The sequence below is a fragment of the Falco punctatus genome (assembly GCF_963210335.1).
Source record: "Falco punctatus genome assembly, chromosome: 6".
NCBI classification, from domain to species: Eukaryota; Metazoa; Chordata; class Aves; order Falconiformes; family Falconidae; genus Falco; species Falco punctatus.
The window spans coordinates 8546361-8571257 of record NC_137585.1 but is presented as its reverse complement, the minus strand read 5'-3'; the positions used below and the strand labels follow the sequence as shown (position 1 = coordinate 8571257).

The following is a 24897-nucleotide window of genomic DNA, read 5'->3' as shown; positions in this document are numbered from 1 at the left end:
CTCACCCATGGCACAGCAGTAGGGGGGATGAGCCAGCAGACATTTCGGACCTGAGGAGGCTCTGCTGGCCAGTGGGACAGCCCACACCAGGCACAGCCTGGTGCCATCTGCCTCCGCACGCTGGTGCCATCGCTGCTTCCAGCCCCAGCCTGAAATGCCCCATCTCCTTGCAGCCCATGGACAGCCCTTTACTGCACCAGCACCAACAGCTCTGGGGAAACCCTGCCTGCCCTATGGCTCAACCCTAATGTCTGCAGGCTTCTTTTCAGACACAAATACACAAGCATCACAGAGGCAAAGTAGGCAGGCAGTGGAATTGGTCTCTGATCTCTGTCCCCAAGTCAGCCCTGTGTCCATCTCCTCTCTTGAATCTGTGTATCTCCCTCCAGAAGGAAAATTCAAGCTGCAGCAGAGGGTAGTAGATGAGGAAAGGGAGAGATGGGGAGAGAGGTTCTCTAAGTACATGTTGGCTGGGAGGGGTGGGGCCAAGGCTTTTTTCAAAAGCCCATGGCAAGGGAAAAAAATCCCAATTCAGATGAAATCTACTGTGAGCCAGGGAATGAGAAAAATATCTTTTTCTCTCTGGCCCCAGTTTGCCCTGAGTCTTTAGCCTTAGAAAGATACAACATGAGCCAGGACAGCTTTTTCTTGACTACAGGCAACAGACTGTGTCTATACTGGGATTTTGTAGCGATGCCTAAAGGAGAAGGAGCAGGGTGAGCTGTGAAATGGGCTCAAGTCCAAATTACAAAACAGCAGTTGAAGTTGCTTTATTGGGCTTGCATCGTATCTTTGCAGATGGTTTGTAGCAGGATAGCTCCACTTACTACAGCACAAATTGCTCACAGGTCTGCAGCAGGACTATCCCTGCTGCTTGCTGCTGTGCTGCTGCCAGTTGCCACCCTTGCAGTTCTGTTACTGGGAAGGACAGGATGAATGGTCTCGTAGATCTTTTAATGTTTCATTCTAATCCTGTCAGTTCTGCAAGAGGTAGTAAAAGCTTGGAGAGCAGCTCTGCAAAGGAACAGATGGATTTTGGCCAAAAATAATGAGGCACGTAAACAAACCAAAATGGAAAGCTGCAACGTGATATGAAACAAGGTATAGCAAACTTGGGAACTTCCATTTTCCCAGAAATACCTTTCCTGACTGACTTCAGCCAATCTCTAAGACAGCTGGCTGGAAACCATCAGTTCTGTTTCCTGAAAAGCATCACCTTGATGAGATGTTTTAATTCTGACTCACGATACAAACAGGGTCCCTCCTTCCTTTCCCTCCCAGCCTCACTGCCTTCTCACCCACATATTGTGCTGTCCTGTGAAATTGCTGACAGCCTGTGGCATGCGGCTGGGATGCTAGAGTCAGGTTTAAAAAGTCGTATGAACCTGAGTCTCACCCAAGAGTGGCCACCCAATTAATCTCCTTTTCAGCCTGAAGATCCTTTCTCGGGGGGGGGAGGGGGGAATAAATGAAACTCAGAACTTTCCACAGAAGCCTTTTGCTTCCCTCCAAGCAACCTTTCCCTATGAAAGCCAGACGATCCTGGCCAGCTCAGCTCTCATTCCTGCACGCACTGCTGTGTCTCCAGGGTAGAAATGATCTCAAAGGGCTGCAGAAACATTTTGTCCTCAATTGAGGAGAACAGAAGCTAGGACTAAGCACACACGGGTGGGATTTATGTTTTGACAGCTTTATCTTCAGATGGCCAAGGCTTTTCTTAAACATAGTATTGGACTCTGCTGCTGTAGTGAGTACAGCTCCTACCATTTCTTCTCCTGCTTGTCCCTTGCCCCCACTGTCTGTTGCTGCTAATGGGGCAGGAGGGCACCGCTCCCTGACATAAATCTCTGAGTTTTACAGAAGGGATAAGCGCTGTCAAAGCCAAAGGAGCTGGTGAGCTGGTTAGTGTCTATGGCACACTGCAAACAGTATGGATATTCAACATGATAGTGTGTGAAAGTCCTCCTGCCTGTGACGGTGAATGGCCACGAACTCATAAATAAACCTCACTGTGCTAGAGCCACAGAACCTTAGCACCGTTGGTGCTAATGGATATGCTTATCTCCTCCAGTCTGGAATCCTGTCATCCTTACCACCAGGCAGTAAAGGAGTACCTGTGGGGCAGTGTGGCAGCACACTAGACACGTGGATAGGGCTTTCTTCTAAGACACAACGTATTTTCACACAGATAAAGAGCATCTGCACATATGCAAACATTGAAACAGCTGGAAGATGGAGTTGTTATTGTTAACTTTGGCTCCTCTGAACATGCAAAGAAGCCTGATGCAATTTAGGGGGCAGAGCTGGAAAGCAGGTGAAGCTGCCTAGTTGATACCATCCCCTGGTTTGCTTGGGGAGATTGCCACCATGCCAGAGAGGCTGTCACAGCAGCAAAGTTGGTGGAAAGTTCTCAGCACTGATGTCCTTAACAGTGCCCTCGGTGCCATTACCATGCACGCCGAGAGCACCTAACTATCCCCACAATATAAATGGACAATAATTAAGATGGGTCATAAAACAACAAAAGAATTCTCCCTCCCCATGGAAAAAAAAAAGTTTAAAAAAAGCAATTAATAAAAAGAAAACAGAAAGGGGCAAAGCAGAAGTCTGATCTATGCTGGTATGGTGCCTGCATCCTTGTGGCTGATGGCAGCTACAGTTGCAGTCATACTGGTGCAAGCAATGAGTGCATCAAAACCAACTCTATCAACAGCTATGTTTTTCTTCAAATTAAGTTTGCTTCAGTTACTGACCAGAGACTGCTGCATGTCAGACAGAAGCAAGGAAACACAGAGTAATGAAGGAAGAAAATACAGGGACATGAGAATTTCAAATGGCAGGCCATCTGGAGAACAAAATGAAGAGGAAAAAATGCAGGGCAGAATTAAAACAAACAAAAGAAAGAACAAGAATAAGCAGAAAAACCTGAGGGGAGATCAGAGATAGGCCAAGCACAGAAGGCTCACCTGGAATGCCACACTTGTCTGAGCAAAAGGAAGAAAATGCTGGATACTCCATGCTACAAGGAAGAGTGGCTGGAAAACTGCCTGGTGGAAAAGGACCTGGGGGTGCTGGGTGACAGCCAGCTGAACATGATCCAGCAGTGTGGCCAAGAAGGCCAACAGCATCCTGGCTTCTGTCAGAAATAGTGTGGCAGCAGGACCAGGGCAGGGATCTTCCCCCTGTACTTGGCTGCACCTCAAATGTTCTGTTCATTTTTGGGCCCCTCACTGCACGAAAGACCTTGAAGTGCTGGAGCGTGTCCAGAGAAGGGCAACAAAGCTGGTGGAGGGTCTGCAGAACAAGTCTGATGAGGGAACTGGGGCTGTTTAGCCTGGAGAGAAGAAAGCTCAGGGGGGACCTTATTGCTCCCTACAGCTGCCTGAATGGAGGTTGCAGGCAGGTGGGGTTGGTCTCCTCTCCCAGATAACAAGCAAGGCGCCAAGAGGAAATGGCCTCAAATTGTACCAGGAGAGGTTTAGATTGGGTATCAGGAAAAATTTCATCACTGAAAGGGTGCTCAAGCATTGGAACAAGCTGCCCAGGGAGGTGGTGGAATCATCATCCCTAGAGTGTTTAAAAAACACGTAGATGCAGTGCTTAGGGCCATGGTTTAGTGGTGGACTTGGCAGTCCTGGGTGAACAGTTAAAATTTATTATCTTAAAGGTCTTTCCCAACCTAAAAGTATCTATGATTCTATGTGCAGAGAAGACAGACCAGAACAGCAGAACAGGTTGTTGAGGGAAAGAAAATCCTTCTCCTAGCTCAACTGAAGCCTTTAATCTTTGCCATCATGGGTTCTGGCATATGTCCCAGCCCTGCTGGGAACTGTGAGCAACAACATCATCCTAAAACAGGGGAAGTTCAGGCTCATTTCATATAGCCTGCTTAATTCCCAGGCTAATGAGACCTCCAGGAGCTCAGGCCACATAAACCTCAGGGTTTATACCCTACAGATTAAGATCTTCAGAACCCATTTTAGCTGAAGGGCATGTTTGCAGAGGAAATTTCCCCCAGTTGTGGCCTTTATTGTACAGGTAATTATCTGGTGGAAACTCTACCACATGAGGTAATTGTCTGGTGGAAACTCTACCAATGAGTCATGTGCAGCACAGGTAGTAAAACCAGCACCCGTGGAGAATCTGAATGGCCTGCAGCAAAACCGGAGCTGGTAATGGTGTCATGCTGGAAGAAACACAAGTGAAGAGTAGTCAGTCTCAGCTCCCACTGAGAACAGAACAGCAGAGTCAACACCTCTGCAAGAATTCTAGTGGCACAATCAGTCTTTCCTTTGCAAAAAGACAGTTACAGCCTGGCAGGTCACCCTAGAAAGGATGCTAATCACTCCCTCTGTGTGAACAAGCAAAGATGTGCACTTTGCACCAGTGAAGCTAGCTAGGCTCAGCTTGCAGCCAGTTACGTTGATGCCAATGCAAACACCAGTTTATAGAGGTTGTGTCTGGGACTTGCTTCCAGCAACAGAAATCATGTCCAAAACACAGGTGCAGCTGAGCACTGCGAGCTTGAAGAAGAGAAATCAAGCAGTGGAATAGCAGAAAGGCACAAGAACTGATGTGTGGGGGGAGGGGGCGTGGGGAGGGAAGCTATGCTTTCAAGCTTTTATTCTGGATGCAAAATGAGTTAATAGAATTTCCTGGGTTGATGTGCTGTCACAGCTGGTATCACTGCATATCTTGTTCAGGTTCACAATACTCTTTGGATGTCTTGTGAAGATGTCTGAAATTGTCCTTTCCAGGACAGCGTTCAGGAGCCAATCCTGTTATGAATAAATAGGAAAAGCAGGAGGAGAATAAAGGAAGAAAGCTCATGCCACAAAATTCCCCAAGATTTTACTCACATGATAGCAGTGGTGTCTTGTTAAAATAGGGGGGTTCCCTCAAACCCTTTATGTCAGATCAGCCTGTCCTTTTCCCAGGAGAGATGAGACCCTTGTGCCTGCCCAGCCTGCCCACTGCCTGTGCCGTGACAGCCCGCTGTATCGGAGGGGATGTGACCAACCTATTCAGGGACCCCCGCTGACAGCGTCACTCAGTCAAATCCCTCACAACAATGACTCAAACCTCCAGAGACTTGTACAAAATGAACTTCAGCTGAAGATTTTTATTATACAAAATGCAAGTTTGTGACAGGATAGGGTTCAAACATTGCCGGTGATAATACACTGACTGCAAAATAAGCTTAGAACGATTCACCTAATAACAGCTAGCATGAGTTTGTCAAAAAACCTAATTTCTTACCCAGCAGGCGTCCCTATGGGGGAGAAGACAGGTTCAGCCTGCCAACTGATCCCAGAAGTTACAATGGAGTCTTCCCTAACTTCTGCCCTTCCCAACTTACTTTTATACTTTTTCTTTACATGTAAGTGGAGCTTGAGTGACGTTAGTCATACATACTTGTGTTACTGATAGGTGTAAAATTATCTCACTTCACCTTCAAAGGTGCATAATAAATAAATAAAAATACAAGGCACATGCTCAGTGAGGGGTGGTCATACCTTGGAGGAGAGTAACTTTGTGATGGAGGTGTGGGTTGGTATTACAATGGGATTATAATGAGCAAACTTCATCTGAGGAAAGTCATTCCTCCGCCACAACTGTTGGCTCAGCAGTGATCACCTTTTCATATATTCTTCATGTGACAGCTGCTATGCAGCTTATCAGCTGTGTGGTACCATCAGACTCCCCTTCCTGCAGGGAGCACAACAGAGCCTGGCTGCGACGTCTCCACCTCCGTTACTCCTGCCAGCACATGCTGAGGTGGCAGGGTGTGCTGCTTAGGGAGCCGTGGTAAAGTAGATTCCATGCATGCCAACCATCCTGAAAGTGATAGCTCTATTTTACCCTAAAAAGCTTTCTGTAATACCACACTTCTGTTAGGTCCCGATTTTCTCTAATTCCCCACCAAAGTAGTTTTCCTACACTGCTATGAGAGAAAATGCCCTTCCAAAGAGAGGGACTTCTTCATCTGGATGACATTCTCCCATTTTTCCTGTCCCAGCTGCAGCTCAGCTCTTGTTCTGAGGCACGGAAAGAGCCATTTGTGCGTGAGAAGAGAGGCCCAAATCTCTAAGAGACCTCTGCAGCTCAGGCCTGTCTTACCCTATGTACGGAGCAGCCGTTACAGACACCTGCACCCGTGGTGCCTTGCTGCAGTGTTCAGAGCAAGTGCCCAAGAGGAATTTCTCATCCTCTGAGGCAGGCCGTGGATTTTCCTTCATGCAGCTGCCAGCTGGAGATGTGGAGACTGCCACTGAGAGGTGGGAAGGAGAGAAGCAGGACAACAGCTCCCAGCGTCTCTCAGCCCTGTGCCTCCAAGGGCGCTGGGGCACGCAGGGCGAGCCCACTATCACACCAAGCTCTCTGCATCCATGCTCAGTGGGTACCACTCTGCCCTGCTTGGGAGGGGCAGCAGCTGGGGAAGCGACCGACCCCACCTCAGCTCACTGTGTCTGCCTTGTCCAGTCCTCCTCCCGTGGGAGACCACCAGCTAGCTCCCAGTCCCCTCACCGGCTTGCCCTTCAGCCCACCTCACTTGCCACGTGTTCAGTGATGATGAAGGTGGAAGCAGCCTTAAAAACACCTCCTGCACACACCTCGGGGGCCTGGGGGCAGCCCAGCGGGCGGACACCCCCCACCAACCCGTGGGTCCCTGGGCGGCAGTAGCGGCAGGAAAAGGGGGTCAGGGATGGGGATGGGGACTGGGACTGGGACGGGAAGGGGATGAGGATAGGGACAGGGATAGGGATAGGGATGGGGAAGGGACCGGGAGCCTCCCCCACTGCTCCCACCGCAGCTGTCTACTGCCCTTCGGTGGCCACCTGAAGGTGAAGCAGGGGAAAGCCGAGTGGGGGGGACCCCATCTGTCCCGGCTCCCTGAGTTCAGTCTCCCTATGACCTGTCCCAGAAACCTGCCATCCCGGGCCGGGGGATGCTCTGGCTTCCTATAAGAGACCTGGCTGCAAAGCAGCTGGCCCCGGGGACCTTTTCCACTCATTCCCCATCCCTGCATCCCATCCTGGCTCTGCCTCACATCAGGGCCGCGGTCACCAAGGCCAGGTGGGCTCCAAAGAGCAGAACTGCTCTGTGGACAGGGTCACACCTTCTTCTTTTCAGGTGTGAGATGGAGCTGACTGCATAAAGCAAAAAACCCTGAAGACTTGCTTCCTCGGGTCTATGCAGTTACTTGGACTAATGTGGAGTGACTCACTCTCTGCCTGAAATAGCATTCCCTCCGGGGTTTGAAGGGATTCGAGCACTGCAGTGCCCCAGCCCAGGTAAGGCCAGGATGCCCCCCTCCCTGGACACCAGAGAAGTGCCACAGCCCCCTGTGGCTGTGTTTTGGGGCAGGGAGTAGCAAGCTTCCACACTGCCCTCCTTGGGGGGGGGGGGCATCCATCCCAGCAAAGGTCTGTGGGAGAAGCTGTCTTAACAAGTACATGACAAACCCAGACAGCTTCCTGCCTTGCTCTGTGTGGTGCCTACGGCTAGGGCACAGAAAGCAGAAGTGTCACAGTCTGTATACTCTTCACTTAAACACAAACAGCAGTTTGGGCAGGAGGTATTGCTCGCGTGTGATCCTCAGGCCAGATCTTCACCCCTTCTCAGCCTAAGAATACGAGGTGTTAAAGACATGTGCATCACCTGATGCTTGCTCCAGGCCTGGCAGGACTGCCAGCCACCCCATCACAAAGCCTTCTGCCTCAGTTTCCTGGCACGTGGGGAAAACAAACAAAAAAAAGCAGGAGTGGTTACCCACTGCTATGCACACTGCTGAGGGTGGGGTGCGGAGGTGAGCGGTGACCTGTTTGTGGAAAGTGATTAATTAGGACTGTATTCTTTTGTCAGTTCTGCTGAGGAGCTGATGTACTATTTTCAATCCTTCCCCTAACCATGGTAAGTTAGATCACACCAAGCCATGGGGAGATCATTTTGCCACAGAACTACCCGATTTAATTGCATTGCATTTGCTTGCAGTTTGGACACCACTCCTTCAGGTGGCTGCCAGAGTATCTAACCAGCATCTCAGCTGGGTTTTGCAGCTTCTTAGCTTCAAACTGTCCAAATTCCATCATTACCCATAACCAAGCCACAGAGTTAAGTGCTGGCTTGGAGCTATACCCTAGAACAGTGTTCCTTGTAGTAAGGTCTTTCCCTGATACAGAAAGCTGCCTGCAACTGAGTCTGCTGATGAACATGGGTTTGTGATGGACCCAGCACAGTGGGATGGTGGAGATCCCTTGGTTAGCCTGGACATTTACTGTATTCTAAGTACATCACTTCCTAAAATACTGGATCAGACCAGCTGCCCAGTTATCCTTCTTCTGACAAATCGTACCAAGAGAAACCCTCCTCCCCTCCCAACATCAGTTAGCAAACAGTGTTGGCAGCCTCCAAAGTCAATTGACTACAGCACAAGGACAGGACCGGGGAGTGTTTCCCCCACCCCTGTCGATCTGCTTTGCTTTGCATCTGGTCCATGTTTTCTAACTGAGGCTGCCCCTACTTACCAAACTGCCCAGTTCACGGTCTCCTTGATGTACACAGCAGCCTCAGACCAGCATACAGAGATTCCTTTAAGGCTCTGACCTCAACAGCTGGCATCTACTGGTGTCAACAGTTCCCCACTTTACTGGTACAGGGGAGCTCTCCAACCCTGTGAAAATCTAGTCTAAGCAGGAGGTAGAGTTGTCTTAGGGGTCATAGTAAGGCTGTGCTGTAACACAGCCCAATCTCACCACTTCGCTTTCCAAGTAGAAGGTGAGTTTCTCCAACACACATCTCAAATACAAACAGTTGTGAGCGTGTTATGAACAAGCCCCAGACGAAGCCTGCTAATCCAACATAAAATCCTCCACAACATATGCTATTGTCTCCCTATGAAGAGGATGAGAAAGACATGTGGCAGATCTGAGTCAGGGCACTAAATATGGAAAATGCTCAGACACCATAATGATGATGGCAATCTAGGAACCTAGACAGAGTAGACTGGTTTTCTGTTCTCTTTTTCACTTTCCTCCCCTCTAATGTGGCCCACCTTTTTCTCACTGTGACAAACTTAATTTCTTTGTCCAGGAATGCACGTATTGCCGTATTTAAATGAAGGGTCAGATTATGCACTTAGGTACGCTGTTACAAGCACAGCAAATTTTCAAAACTCAGTGCCGCCCAAGCCAATGTGAAACTGTCTTTGCGTGCCATGGGGGCCAGAATCCCTCCCTGCTAAGCAATTCTCCCAGTTATACTGAGGAAACTCTTTTGGCCTTGACTTCAGGAGGTTGAAACTAGATGTTAATGTGTTTCCCCACAGGGGAGGTTTTAAAGCTAGGAGGAGGATGTTACACAGAACAGACTGATTCCGAGCATTTTCTTTTCCTCCTGTTTCCTGGTGCTATAGCAAAGATCGCTTCAGCAGGCTGCCAGCAGTCCCGGGCACTTCCAGGACTGCATCAGTCAGCACTGTGAGGGAGAGCCCCAGGTGCCCCAAGGGGCTCTCCCAAGCCACTGGAATGTCCGTACATGAAGGATGCATACAGGGGACAAGCGCTGAATCCCATGACCAGTGTACATCTGCTCCACAGAAGAGGAGTGCAACAGGGGCTAGCCTTCATCGCCGAGCTGTGCTGGGGAAGGGGCTGCTCAATAGCCTGCTCTGGCTGCAGGGCGATGTTGCTGCTTTGTCCCCATACTGGGTGCAGCTGGTGGGCAGAGCAGGGATCAGACCTCCAGCTAGGGCCAGCACATGGGTTCACGGAGCAGGCGAGTACTGATAGAAACTGAAATCTTCAGCGGTTTGTGTCAACGTCCTGTCTGTGAACTGCAGTGGCAGAGGAGAGAGGAACTACACGCAGCTTGAACATTTCTGCTGCAGAGGTGGGGAAGTCTAGTGGGTGCAGCAAGTGAGGAGAGACAGCTGAGATGTTACTACGTCAGAGGTCAGAGGGCCCTGCTGGATCACAAGTCAACACCTGCATCTTTGCATCAAAGCTGTGCAATACTCTGCAAGGTTACTTTGCATCTGCAGACACTTTGATGCTATTATTAGGCTGTTTACAACTACAGTAAAGCAACTTAGTCATGAGTGGAGTTAAGAGAAGGTGTTCTCAGGCCTATGTTAGCCCCAGAGTTTGCATGGAGGATGCAACTGGGTTAGAACAGGAATTTTTAGCAAGATGTTGTTCCCAACACAGACAGTTATGTCTGCTCTTACTCATTCATGACTAAGCTGTGCTGGGGAAGCATTTTTATTTTGTCACAGCAGAATCTGGGGGTCTGGAGTTCTTTCACTGTATGATTCTGTGGCTTTTCCTGACCTTGCACCCTGGGAAGAGACACAGTCGATAGTACAATCTCTTTGATTTTTTTCTTTGCTGCCCCACAAGATGTGCTTTCACAGCCTAATATGAGCTGGCTCTCCATGGGCAATCTAAAGGAGATGAAGTACAGATGATTTTTACCTTTACACCCCTAGCTGATGTCAGTGTTATATTCCCCTCCCCAGCCTCCACCCTTCACTGGATTCAGTTCCTAGACCCAGCTACAAAAGCTACAGCCTCTCACTGTTCACCTCTTCTTTGTCTCTTTTTCTTTCCATCTCAGCCAAGTCGGCCACCTAAATATTGTTAGACAAAAGCAGGTAAATCTTTTTCTTCCGTCACTCCCAGACGACATCCACTTGCAGATCCCATTCCACAGCCCTGGGCTTCACAGGCTCTACCATTCAGATGTAGAGCAGGTGCCAGCCAGGGAGCCTCACGCTCTAACACTTGCTAATTGCTCATGAATGCATGTGCAAGAGCCAGTCTTGGAGAAAAGGAGAGGGTGTACAAGTGGGGGTAGGGGCCAAGCAATGTGGAGATCCCTGTCTTAACCCCTGACAGACTTGGAAGATGAGCACCCTTTTCTCTAATCCCAGCCTTCCCTGTAATTAGACACTTGCCTCACAGGTGATCTGCTTTTATGGGGACTTGCTGGGGCTTAAAAAATTCAGATGGCACGGGCACAGTGACTTGCCTGAAAAGTATGTGCTAGCTTGGAAGAGCTCAGTCGGTGGGATTTGTTAGCAGCACCTGCAGGCTGTGTGCCCACTTACGACCTGCACAAGTGTAATTAGTCATACATCTGGCACATAATCCTCATTAGTTCTGTTCTGATATTAACAATGGTGAAATACATGGGATCAGCCTAAGATGAGAGATATGAAAGAAAGCAGGTGCCACAATACACAGTGAAGTCAAGAGAGCCTTCAACATGCGTGAAATCTAGCTGCCACCTCGGTGCCCCACTCAGACCGAAGGCTCTGGCAGCGATGGACTGTGCAGACTTTTCCCCCTGTGTGAGTTGTGAGTTGTAGGAAACTGTGCCCAGCAGAATGGGGAAGATGAGCAAAGGGGCCTCAGAAAAAACACCTTCTGTTAAACTTCAAAGTTCATAAGCCAAGTGTGTTTGGGGAACAAAAGATAAACTGCCTGATGCAGAGCATCCTTTCAGAGGAGAGTGGAAGAGGTGGCTCATGTTTTGAGGCTACACAGGGCCTTGGTACACTGAGAAACACAGGACATGCTGTTCCACTCCGGTGGTGGGAACGGTGGAAAACATTTGAACCCAGCTACATCTATGCCATTTGCTTTTAATAAGATGACATCTAACTGAACCTGTAGGAACAACCACACTACGGCTAAAGGGAAGAGGGGAGAATTCGAGCAGAGAGGATGCTTGCAAGGTTTTTGCCCAATAAGCACAATCTCTCCGAGTTCCCCAGGACTTTGCACAACCCTGGCTCCAAGCTGTGCTGCTCACAAGTCTGCCCTTGGGGAGACTATTCCATATCCCAGCTGATGGGCACTGGTAGGGAATGCTTCTTGAGATGAGCACTTAGAACTATAGCACTCCAGTATCATGTAAGTGGCAGGCATGGATGAAGGGTTAGTAAAGAACACACACATCAAACCCTAGAAATTTGGGTCGGCTCACTAGCCTTCTTCTCACCTCTTTTTTGACACTCCTCTTTCCTGCCTTTTCAGAGAGTCGCCTGGTTTTGTGCCATGGCTCCTCTGTCCCAGTCTGCCTCTCCACTGCTAACAAAGGGCCACATCATCCAGTAATTCTCAGGTGATTGAGAGCCTGGGTTGTTAATGGGAGGGAGAAGCTTTGTCCTTTTCTCAACCTGCTCCCCTAAAGAGTCAAGAGAAAGGAAAACTGCATTTTAATATGAATGAGGCTCTAATTTTTGTTATTCTTTCTTGACCGTCTTCCTTCCACAAACATGGCATCTTGGGTCCAGACTGTGAGCTGTGACCATGCTACAGGGACAGGCTGGCCAGAGCCAAGCTCTGGCTGAGTACTGAGGGCTGCAAAGCAGGAGTGTTTTCATACTTGAGGAGTGCTTGATTAAAAAAAAAAAAAAAAAAAAGAATCAAAGGTGCCTGCTTGGGAGAAAAGCCAGACAAGGTCAACAAAAAGGGAGGGATTTCTACCAGCCTTCCCCAACCGCACACATCCCTGACTGAGGGTGATGGCTCCCAGGGAAACCTCTGGGGGAAAATGGGGCTGAGGCCATGGTTCCCTGTTCGCTGACAACAAGCCTGCACCCTGCCGCCTCCCTGAGCCCCGTGAACATAAGCAGAATGACACAGCGACACGCAGTGACACTTCACAGTATTCACCAAAACGCAGATGGCCCACGCTTGAGCTAGCTACGCAAGGACGGCGGAGCACCTATTCTACATAAAAGTTGAGACAACCTCTACCCCTATGGCTTTAACCTGCTGATGAAACTCAGTCTAGCAATGCCCTGAGGCAGGAACCCACAGCATTTCTGACCCAGTGGTATGAGCTCCAGAGGTGGACTACGATATCAACCAGCTGCTGCTTCCCCAGATCCAGCCTAGGTAAACCAGTGTGTTTGCATCACTTCGGCTCCAGGCTTAGCTCCAGCCCCCTGAAGGTACCGACCCTGCCGACACTAATGGGGATCCCTTGTAGGGGGAACCTGCTGGATGAAAACCTCTTCCAGCCACGATACTGTCTCCTCTGTGCTTAGGCCAAGGCTGCTTTTAGACTTGAGCTTCTATCTTTGCTGCTAAAGGACTCCAGAAAAGGTTTGTTAGGGCATGCTTCAGCCCGGTGAGTGGCTACGTTCGTTTCCATACACTTTATGAGCCACCTTACTCACCTCATTAATGCCGCACAGTATTAGGCACATAATGAACTGAGAACTGCAAAAGAGGGGGGCGGGTACAGCATGAAGGGAGAGCGGAACACCACTTTGGGCCAAAACCTAACTTGCTGCTGCTATTTGGCCCTGTTGGGAAGAACGGGACTAGACTAGATCTGAACTGTGTTGCTGTTCCAGCTGAAAACAGCTTCAAAAGAAACACAAGTGGATACTGGCATCTGTTTTATGAGTCATTCCCAACAGGTATTTTTTAAAAGCACATCAGCTCTAGACATTCATAGGCAGTATATCCCACTCGCAGGCTGATGGTGCCATGAAATCAGCGTCCCACACCTAGCACCCTGAGGAGCCTCTCAAATGTCCACATCGTGCTTCCCAGAGCATCTTCTGTGCCTGTATGGCTTCTGGATTTACCTTCCCCAGATGGTTTTATGTGTATTATTTATGTGAGGGAAATAAACTGGATTTCTTTTCCTAATTAAATTCTGACATTAGATGGTATGGTTTTATACACTCATACAAATCTTGTTTCTGTCACAAAGACATTAAAAAAGATATGTTTTGCCACCTGATTAGAGGTGTGGTTGGGGAGAGGGAGTAAATTATCCCAACTGGAAAGGGGATATATGCAAAACAGGTTTGGTGGTTAAAGTATAATAACAAAGGTAATGGAAGACAAGTGGGATGAGAAAACCAAAAGATGAGAGAAAAAAAAAAAAAAAGAGAGACAAGAAAAGATGAAAGAAAAAAGATAAGGGAAAAAGGGGGGGGAAAGGAAGAGAAAAGGAAGAGAAAAGGGGGAGGAAGGGGGGGAAAGGGGGGGGAAGGGGAGAAAGAAAGGGGAGAAAGGGGAAAAAGGGGAGAAAGAAAGGGGAGAAGGGGGGAAGGGGGAAAAGAAAAGAGAAAAAAGAGGAAAAAAGAAGAGGGGAAGGAAAATCAGTTCCACGTACAGTACAAAAGCAGGTCTATCTCTGGAAGGGAATTTAATCTATACATGAAAAGTGCAGGCCACGCGCAGCTCTGCCGCGTTTCCAAACACACACACGCGAGCGCGCAGAGCGAATTCCCGGGGGCGGATTTGCCGGTGGAGGCGGCGTTACTCCGGCCGTAAACCGCTCATCCCGCTGCCGGGGGTGCCCCCCGCAAGCCGTGCCTCCCCCCCGCGGGCTCGGGGGTCGCCGCAGCCCGGCGGCTCCCCCGGGACCCCCCGCAGGGCCGGAGGGCGCTGTCAGCGCAGGCAACTGTCCCGCCCGGCGCGGGCGGCTGGGCCGGGCGTGGGGCGCCCCCGAAGGTGACATTGCCGGGAGATGGCCCAGTGCGAAGGCTCTGGGTGGTAGGCACTGCCCCACGCCCCCACCCCCACGTTTGTCTCCGTCTTTGCCACGGGCTGGTTTGCGTGAACTGGGAGCGTCCCTGCGGGGAGCGCGCCGTCCCGGGGCAGCCCTGCCCGCCGGGGACCGTGGGGACCGCCGGCCCTCGCCCCCACAGCGGGCAGCGCGGTGGCCCCGCGTCCGAGGGGGACACTCACTTTCCGTGCGGGCACCAGCAGGGCCGGGGACAGCTGGCGAGCACCCTGCCGAAGCCCACCGCCCGGGGCTGCGGGGCAGGGGCTGCGGGGCAGGGGCTGCCCCCGCTGCGTGGTGCAGGGCGAGGAGCGCGCTCCGGCTCCAGCTCTGGATTTCATCCCTCTCCCCCCATTATAACCCTTCCTCCCGCGTTCCTAATCGTCCCTCCGTCTGGATCCTGTCCGAATTCTAACTGAGGAACGAAATCACCGTTAATTAGGAGGTGATCAAAGGTGGCCCCAATGAGGTCCCCCCCGGGCGAGCAGCGCCGCAGCGTTACCTTGCGGCGGTGGGCTCAGGGCCCCGGCTGCGGCTCGTTTCTCATCATTACTCAGGAGGGAGGAGGATATATATGGAAGCCAGGGAAAAGCCCCTCTCCATCATCTCCAAACGGTTTTAACAGTGCAACAGGTTGTTTGCTATTCCCCTGCCTTTGTATACTGGTAGGTGCCTGGGTCCTGCATTTCCTTGCAGTGGGGGAGGTGGGGAATTTGCTTGATGTGTCACTACGCCTTCATCTGTACTTTTTCCAGGTGTTTTTTCCAAGTTTTTCAAGTCTTGGCTGTGAGATCCTCCCAATAAGTTTTTAATTTCCTTAAAGGAAGCTGTAATAGTTGGGGGTGGGGGAGAAGGACTTTATCTTCCCCAAGCAGACTATAGGCCCTGGCTTCCAATCCGTAAGATCTATAAGACTCTTTTATAGCTGCGCTACAGTTGTTTCCTTTGGACTCTGACTAGGTGATTCCCACCCCTCGCTGGTGTGTAGCAAAAATAGCCTTTTTTTTTTTTTTTCTAAGCTATTGCGTTGGTTTTTAAAAAAAAAAAAAAAAAAAAGAATGCCATATGGCTGAGAAAAGATGCTCGAAGTGCATTTCTCTTGTGCCCCGGCCTTGGGCTAGCTGCCCCGGCCTTGGGCTAGCTGCCCTGCAATCCAGACGCCGCTGCCCCCCTCCCCCCAGTCCGCATTCACTTGCGGCCAGGCGGGGGGCTTATCTGCGGGCCGGGATGGCCGCGATCTGCAATGCAGACACGCATCGCCTCCGGGTCCCCCACCGCCCTGCCAGCTTGGGTGGGGACTGCCGGGGAGGCTGAGGTGGGGAGCACGAGTGTTAAATGTGGGGGTGGGGGGTGTCTGCCAAGCCCCGGCCGACTCGCCGGGCGGCTCTGCTCAGGCCACCTGGCCCCCGAGGGGGAAACAAGCCCCTTCGTCCCCCTCCCAGCGGGCAGGGGTGCGCTGGCAGCACCGGCCTGCCCCCATCCCCCCGCGGCATCCAGGAGGCAAGTTGAGAGCCGGGGCCCGGTGTTCCAGCCCTCCCCCACTCCCTGAATACCCCCAAAGCCCCTCCCCTCCAATCAACTGACTTTTAACATGACAATGGCCATGACAATCCCTTCCAGCCAAGGGCAGGCTGGGGAGGACATAAAGCATCCCCCCACCTCCGCCTAATGGGGTACCTGCCTGCGGGCTGCCTGCCGCCGCCGCCAGCTCGCCGCCTCCTCGGGGCTGGGAGGCCCGGCCCGGCCATGAGTGCCCACCTGGCCGTGCCGCCCTACCTGCCCTACCCCGACGCCGTCATGTATGGGGACTACTTCTGGTTCTCTCCAGGGAGCATGGACTGCGTGCCGGCCGAGGAGGCGGCGGCGGCGGCGGACCCCCTCCCCTTCCTCGCGGCGGAGAAGACGCCCAGCCACCCAGGTAGGCGCCCCAGCCCGGCTGGCCCCGGGGGAGCGATCGGGCCGCCCTGGCAGTGGTCGTGTTCCTGGTGTCCCTGGTGTCCCTCCTGCCCCGGGGTGGGGGGCGATGCCGGTGCTACGGGCGGGCCCCCCGGCCAGGATGCGGCGGCGGGAGCGGGGCATGGCGGCCCCCGCGGCCGGGTGGGACGGGGTGGGGGTGCGGGCAGCGTGCGAGGGGGTCTCGGTTGCGCTGCCGCCGGGGTGCCTGTGCCCGCGTCGGTGCGTGGTGGCAGCGGAGCCCCTGCACGTCCTCAGGGCGTGCGAACGCTGCAGTTTTCCCGAGAAATTGGACTTCGAAGCCTTTTGAGCCTTCTCCGCCTCACTCTGCTCACACCAGTTCTCTCTCCCCAGATGTATCTCCAACTTCCTCCAGCTCTGGGACACTCACCCATTACACCCCCGACTCTGCCACTAGCCCCACCGCAGAGCGCCCATCTCCCCATGCCCCTTTGCAGAAGGCCAAGGAGGAAGGCGAGGGCATGATGAAGAAGGCCAAGAGCCGCACAGCCTTCTCCCAGGGGCAGCTGCAAATCCTGCACCAGTGGTTCCAGACCCAGAAGTACCTCAGCCCCCAGCAGATCCGGGAGCTGGCTGCTCTCCTGGGGCTCACCTACAAGCAGGTGAACATCTTGCTCTGAGCAGCTGAGTCACATCCCTCGTGTGAAGTTACCTTGCAAGCAGGCTTTTTTGGGGTGGTTTTTTTATTTTTTTGTTAGACCCTAGAGACGAATTTCTTTCGTGGTCTTATTCATGCACTTGCTTATGTGAAAGAGCAGAGGGTGTGAAAACTTATGACTCAGCCTTCCTCTTATGTTTGGCTCCAGCGCTATCCACCCACTCCGTGCAGGTGTTTGAAAGTGCATATGGAGCAGGGCTGTGCAGTTGGGTTACTGCTCTGTATGAACATGTGTTGCCTCCGAATGTGAAAAGTCGGGTAACTCGCACTGCTATGCAAGTTGCCTTTGTCACTCAGTGGCACCTGGGTCTCTCCCTGGAGAGAGGGTCCTTGCCCCACCAGCTACTTGTGTCTGACTGAAGGAATGACTCACACCTGAGTCAGCACTCATCTTGGCAGCAGCCATGAGATGCTGATGCTGCTGTACAAGCTGTGTTTCTGCAGTTTTCTTTGCCTGTCTTTCAGGTGGAGTTTTCGACATCGTGAAAGATCCCGTGGTGCTCTGAGCATTGTTAGTTTTCATGTCTCAGCTCTGTGATTCTATGGCTAGCCAGGTCTGCCGCAGATCATTAGTTGCTGAAGTGACAGACAGGATTAGAAGCCAAGCAGAAACTGGATTGGAGTAGAAGGCAAAACATCTTTAGGATGCGTAGTAAGCTCTAACAATGAATTTTTAATGCCCTGTGTCCTTTCCCCATCACTTCTAGGTGAAAACATGGTTCCAGAATCAACGGATGAAATTTAAACGTTGCCAGAAGGAGACTCAGTGGATGGAAAAAGGGATGTATCTACCACAGGTGAGAGAATTCCCCCTTCCCCCATCACTACTAGTCATGATTCCCCCAATCTGTGGGGAGAAGTGCATCACGTCCAACCTCCTAATGCAAACAAAGCACGGGACTTGATACTGCAAATCCAGTTGCATTTCTCGTAATAGGGCTTACAGTGGCATCTCTTCTAAGCCTGCCCTGGCACTGAAAGAGCTTTGTTTCCAGTTCACTTATCTCCCGGTTGAGACTGGAGAAACGCCTTGCTGGTCCTCTTTAGCTATTTTGGTTTTTATCACCAGCATGGTGCTCCCAGACATGTTGAGCTGGTGATTACTAGCTTAAGATCTCATCATCTCTGCTATTATTAGTCTATAGCGAGGACAATGAGTACAAAAAAGATGCTATTGTTTGACTTGGGGGAGGGAGCAGAGAAGAGAGGAGGGCCTACCCGGCAGGATGACGGTTGCTGCGGTGCTCTGCATTACTGAACAGCCTTCTCTGTCTCTCCTAGAATGGGTTTCGTCAGGCTGCATACCTGGATATAACCCCCACATTTCACCAGGGCTTCCCTGTGAGTGCCAGCAGAAACCTTCAGGCTGTGAGCAACATGCACCAGGCTTTCAGCAGTGGCCAGACTTATGGGAATGGGCAGAGCCTGTACTCGTTCATGGCTGTGGAGGATGAAGGGCTTTTTGGAAAAGGTGGGACAAGCTGCAATACCCAGCAAGCCATGGGTTTATTAAGCCAGCAGATGAACTTCTATCACGGCTACCCTGCTGATGTGGATTATGTCAGCCTGGAGTCAGAAGACACCTACAGCTTCCCGAGCACCTCTGACAGTGGCACACCGTTCTCAAGCTCTCCTGTATGGCATCAGTACCAGGCCCCTTGGCATCCCCTGGGGACCCAGGGTGGTTATGAGTCTTAGGTCTAAATATTTTTGTCTCCCTTCTCCTGTTTTCTGTCATGAGGTTTTTAGGGCCTTGACTCAGGGATCCAGTTTCTGTTCCTTTCTCTTGCCCTTCCTCCCATTTTAACCGTTGGTGGGGCTCAGCACCCTGCTGCCTTGGGCTAGCTTTCTGTTTAAAGGCACGTGTCTGTTCATAGCTATCCCTTGGCAAGGGTGTTTTGTGTATGGATAGATGGAACTTCATTCATGGAGGGGAATGTGCAATGCCACAGCCAGAAGCAGCAGAGGTGGCAAAAGTCCGTGTTTGCTGTCCAAGTCTCACCTTCTGCTGCTCCTGTAGCAGGTGTCTTGCAGCAGAGCTTTGCTGGAGAAGGAAACCCCATACTTCAGCATATTTCTCCCAGAAATACCCTGTTGTAGCCCAGAATTTTTCCTGCTGTCTTGCCTATTTCTGTTGCTACCTCAGCTAACTGCTAATTGGTTCTTCATCTCCATCCTCTCCTCCCTAGCCAAAAAGCTACATGAGATCATCTGATTTCAGATGACTTGATCCAGTTACTCTCAGCAGCTGTTCCTGGAGAGGTCAGCAGTGTCTGCCCCTTGCTTGCTGCCCTCCTGTGTACATAGGAGAGGAGGGAGGAGCAGAGGAGAGAAAGTGGGGTAAAGTATTGCTTGTATCTCACAAGGAAACTTTGGGTTTTAAAGCTGCTAATTTGTCCCTGTCAGCTAGTTCGGGATGGTGTCTCTGGGACTGTCCCCACCCAGTTTAGATCTTGCCTTTCTACATCTCTCTGCTGAGAGACTGTTGGCTTGTTCCAGCCTGTGAATTGCAGCAGAGGGTAGCCTGAAGTGCCATTGCTGGAAGTGTGAAGAGTGGTTGTGCGTGGTCATCTTTGGGGTGGTGAGAACAGCCTGCTTATCTGTACGTGATGACCCCCTAGCACTTTCACAAACACAGCACCCACTGCAGTGCTGCTTCCTCTGGAGTAGCGGCAGGCAGCTAGGTAAAGAACTTGGTGATTTTTAATGTCACTTATCCTGGAACTTGGATGTTGGGGCGGCGGAATCCTGTTGGATCCCAGTGGAGTTGTCATCCAAGGGGCTAGAGCAGGATTGTTCTCTGCTCTTTTGTCTAGTCCCAGTTTTAAGAGTGTTAAGCTGGTAAGATTTTTGTTTCTTCCCCAGCGCTTAGTTGAATCTCTTCTGTATTATTTTGCTGGAAAGGGCACTGGCTGTCTCATCTGGCAGAAGTATCTAAGCCCTGGGGGAAGGCAAGGAGTTTAGAGAAACCTAGTTAGACAAAATGAGGAAAATGCCAATTAAAATTTTCAGTTTCCTATTTTAAAATAACTGAATCCTTTCCAGTATGGAGAAACTGGAAGTCAGCTGTGGAATGAAGATGTGGTGTAGTAGAGTCCAGTCTGCCACTGCCCAAGAATACAAAATGCCATGAGCTGGCAAGAATAAATGAGGTGGTAAAAGCATAAGTATTTCTGTGGTAGGGTTCTTTTGTGGTTAGGGCAACCTAACCAGTTTTTACTGCAACCCTGTCTTCAGCTGTCTGCACAAGGGTTGTATGTCATAGTTAAACTGTCACTGCAAAGGAGGCAAACACTTGTTGTTCCAGAACAATTTTTCTTAAAGTTTTCTTGCAGTGATCTCAACCATGTTTTATGTTACGTGCATGTTGTGTTTTGTTACTGGTTTTCTGCTTTAATGTTCTTACAAACTTGTTTGAATTTAAAATAAATTACTTTATTTTAATGTTGAAAACAGTGTTACCAGCTTGCATTGGAACAGCCTGCTATGAGAAAAGTTATTCTGCACAGGTTAAACACCAGCAGTCCTGAGGAGAGGAGGAAGAAAGCAACCTTACTGTGTTTCTCCCAGAAGTAGGACCAAGCAACTGTTTGAAAGGAGTGGGTCACAGAAGACCTTCGGTTTTGTTTTTAACATGCAGGTGTGTTGCCTAGTGCAGGGGGTTGGGGAGGGGGGTTACTCCATGGATGGGCAACTGGACTGCCAGCTGTTGGCTTGCAGTAATGTACAGCCCTGTAACAAGCTTGCATTAGTCTTTAAACTGCAATGCCTCAAAATAACTTGAAATAGGAGGGTAGGAGCAAAAGAAAGCGCATTTTGAGCTTGCATGGCCATAAGGTCACAGTTAGGAATGTGGAAGTCCTGCCTTACTGAGGCTGCAGCTCTCTTGGGGTTCTTGTGCTAGCCTTGAACAGCAGCAGAAGTCTGTGTCTAAGTAACTGAATCCTGCCTCCAGCACTGAAAGGAAAACTTATTTCTTTTCCCTGCTTTGCCCCAAGACTGCATTTATCTCCTTAGCAGCTGGGAGCAACTTTTAAATGGTACTGAAACATGTGAGACACATTGGGACTGAAGCACAGTGCATCAGCTGCTGCCGATTTAGAGACTCAACAAACCTCTTTCTGCTCGGTGAGCTTTGGTTCATCAGAGCCTTGCTTTCATTAATAGTTCTTATTTTGAACACCTGTGCAACTTGTATAAAGCCAAGGGCTGCAATTGTTTGTGGACAGCGGTGCTAATGGGGTCAGGCAGCTGTCTCTGTTCAATGGCCAATGCTACTACTGTATCAGCAGAACCAGGCTCCTGGTAACAGCCATAGATTAAACTAACAAAAATTATATGTTTGGGTTTAATCCCATGTTCCTTAAACTACAGTAAGCCACCAAAGCTTTTCATCTGTTGGAATGGGACAGCTCAGTAAGTACTCCACTGAGCACAATTAGCTGAACTGGCAGCTGACTGCTCAGGTTCAAACTGCCACAGGTCCTCTGCCGAACAGAACCTGCTTGTGTGGGTGCCAAAGCATGTCCACTCTCCTTTTGCAATATGGTAATGCTCTGCTTCCAACGGTGTGGTGGAATATGTGCAGGAAGGAGAGAGAGTGGAGATTGGAGCCTGTAGAGGAGGAAGAATGGCTGGGCTGCCAAGCTTCAACAGTAGAAAAAGGTAAATCTGGCCTGGCAGAGGGGAAAATGCCAGGTTCACATGGTTTCCTTTATTAAAGAAAAGAGATCCTTTGTCATCCTGACCCGAGACTCCCATTCCAACATCCATTTGGATGACTTCTAGGCAATCCTCTAGTAACAGTGTTAATGTCAACAATTCTTTTGACAAACCAAAGCTGAACCATATACCTATAAAACTCATAGATAACTTAAGCCTTGCCTTTCAGCTTTAAAATGAGTGGCTTTTTCTTTTTTTTAAGATGCAAACTTAAGCTCTAAAAAATGCACAAGGTGTGCTGGTCTTTGTGAAACAATTGCAAAGGATGCTTGCTACAGATTACCTGTGTTGCCTGAGTGTTTCTCTTCCATGTTTCTGCCACAAGGGTAAGGAATTAGCCAGAGCTCTGCTGGCAGATGTCCTGCAGAAACAGATATTGTGCTAAAATAGCCCTGGGGCTGAAAAGGTTTGCTCTGCATCCTGTGGTTTGTGTTACTGCATTTACCATGGAAGCGTTCCTTCCCAGGTGTGTTATTCCCCTGGTTGCTCAGCTTGGGTTGCACACAGGTTTGGCAAGCACACATAGTTGTAGGGCTGGAGGGAACACGTAGAGTGGCTGTTGGAATTTTGGTGGGTGGGCTGGAAAGGATGGCTAGTAGCTCGGGAGGTGTTTCTAGAAGCTGTGGAATGAAGTAGAACTCAGTCTTTTCACAGTGCTGGAGACCTATTACCTTGATGTGCCTGAGTCACATCACTGTGTGGAACAGCTGCACAGGTAATTGCAGCACTACTACCAAAACTGGTAGAGTTGCAACGAATCCCTCCAGACTCATAACTTCCAAAAGGGTTTACATCAGTTCCTCAGAAGTAAGTACGTCAGCAAAAGCCCTTTCTGTGGGATACATTACATCTGTTAGAAACTCTGTGTAACTGATTTCTGCACACTGCAAACGTGATTTGCCTTGCCAGCAAATCTTTTAGGATCAAGCTGTAAGCTCATATGGAGCTCTTCATATCTAACTTGTGGGAATACACTGCGCTTTCACAGCATCTCTGCAGTGTCAACACTCCAGCTTGTCAATGCTGCAGATGTAGCTCCAGTGGTTGAGAGAATCCCACCCAAACAGAAGAAATTAGATCTAGTACAGACCATGTAGACCAGGGCTTAATCTCTAGTTTACTGGGTTCCAGTGTTTGCTGTCCCATAGGCAAAATACCAAGCAAGCAGAGTGGTGCAAGCAACCTCATTCCTTGCTGTCCGTGTCAACGTGGCCTGCAGTGATGTTTTACAAGCTACACGTTTCTTCTGAGTGGCCCGCAAGCAAGGGCTCACAGACCCAGTTGTCTCTTAAGTGCAGATAAAAGGCATGATAGGCCTTCCCTACAGGCATGTGTAAACGTTGTATTTGGTTATTTAACTACACTGCATGACTCAAATGCTGAGCTAACAGGGTTTTGGAAATTTTCAGTAAAGCATTGACACATCCCTTGCTTGGTCTGTCACCAGAGACTTAACAGCATCTTGGCTGATACTGAGTAGTCAAAAGGCATGAAGGACTCAAAATCATGGCACTGGTCTTAGACAAAAAAAAGTTAGTTTTCCTTTCCTGTGAAGGCCATGTTATCTTCATGCTGTCCAAAGTTTTGAAGAGCATCCTCAGGTTGTACCCATGAATCTCTTTTCATAACAAGACTAGAATTAATTTTTCATATTTAATAGAAGCCCATTGTGCTCACAGCCAGGGTGTGTCTCCAGCAGCTAGGCTGTGTCTGAATCACTAAATATTTTACAAATTGCAACACTGGGACTACTGCCTTGGGTGAGCCCCAAGATCCATCCAAGTCATTGCTTAGATGCTGGAAAAAGGCCAGAAGAGCAAGCAAGTCCCCAGTGTCCCTCTAGCTGGCTGTGGCTGATGGGCTGCCTGTAACAGGAGCTGCATTCCTGCATTACTACACAGGGCATTGAGAATGGGCTCCTGATACAGCAGACATCAATGAACTCCCTTCCTGGAAGTTGCTTACTTGCCTGTTGGAATTGCTGCAGGCTTTTGGTCTCCAGAAACACCTGTGGCAATAAGCTCTGTCTTTGAATGATGGCATCTGAAAAATTCTACGGGTCTCTTTGAGGAAACTGCAAGGTTTGGCAGTGTTTGTTGGCACAGCTTTGCTGGAGGTCAATAGCGGGGAGATCAAAACTGTTGCCCTTATAGGCAGCATCCTTCTGCAAGCCAGTCCCAGAGATTTCACAGCAAGATCTTGCCTGTCCTAAAGCATCCCTGAAGGAACAGGGCATGACAGGTAACTCCCTTTTCAATTATTAGTGAGGGGCAGTCACAAGCCTAAATTTTTCACCTACAGCAGCCTTTGATGGGGTGGCATGGAAAGGTTTCAGATGATATTCCAGTTAGTAGCAGCAGCACTGTTGGCTCCAAATGAGCTGAAATAAACTCCACTCTTGTAAGAACCCTCCTAATTGCTGCTGTTGTAGTCCACCTTGGTTAACCAGCACCTTTACAGTTAAGCTAACTCAGTCGATCCCCACCCCTCTGATGGTCGGTGGTTGCAAGAACTGTGTCATCCCTAAGCTTAGGTACTTGCTGGGTGTAGGATGGAGTGGGGCTGTGCTTTAAAATGGATTTCCAAAATGATGACTTAGAAATTCACCCTCCAAGAAGGCCTTATTTTCCCCAAGCCATGCTGGCCATAGTTTACAGAACAGCTCTACAAACAGTGTAGCTGAACAACCAAAGGGTCAAGGAGTGTTTACATGAGAGTAGGGGTGGGAAGAAAGAGCTGTGAGGAACAGGAGCATAAACCAGCTTTGCCAATAGAAGACCATGCCCCTTATTACTCCAGTCGCAGATATCAATTGCCTTAATTTTATGCTGCTTTTTTTTTTTTTTTTTTTTGACCATGACTGTGACTCTGGGAACTGGGGCCCTTTTATTAAATACGCTTTGATACACACATCTGGGTTTAGGTACTTTGACACTTACATTGTATTAAGTTTAGCCAGTCTCAGCATTAAATATTGCTGTCAGGGGAAATTCTTAAGGTGGGTG

The 24897-nt window shown here is 49.9% G+C and overlaps 1 protein-coding gene across 1 annotated transcript; it reads left to right on the top strand.

Moving 5' to 3' along the window:
* Positions 1-16199: 16199 nt before the first annotated feature.
* Positions 16200-24841, top strand: LOC308066449 (homeobox protein NANOG-like). Its single transcript, XM_080393734.1, has 4 exons — positions 16200-16456; positions 16846-17114; positions 17878-17967; positions 18452-24841. The coding sequence occupies exons 1-4, from the start codon at positions 16207-16209 to the stop codon at positions 18866-18868; spliced, it is 1026 nt and encodes a 341-aa protein (XP_080249860.1). The 5' UTR covers positions 16200-16206; the 3' UTR covers positions 18869-24841.
* Positions 24842-24897: the final 56 nt, after the last annotated feature.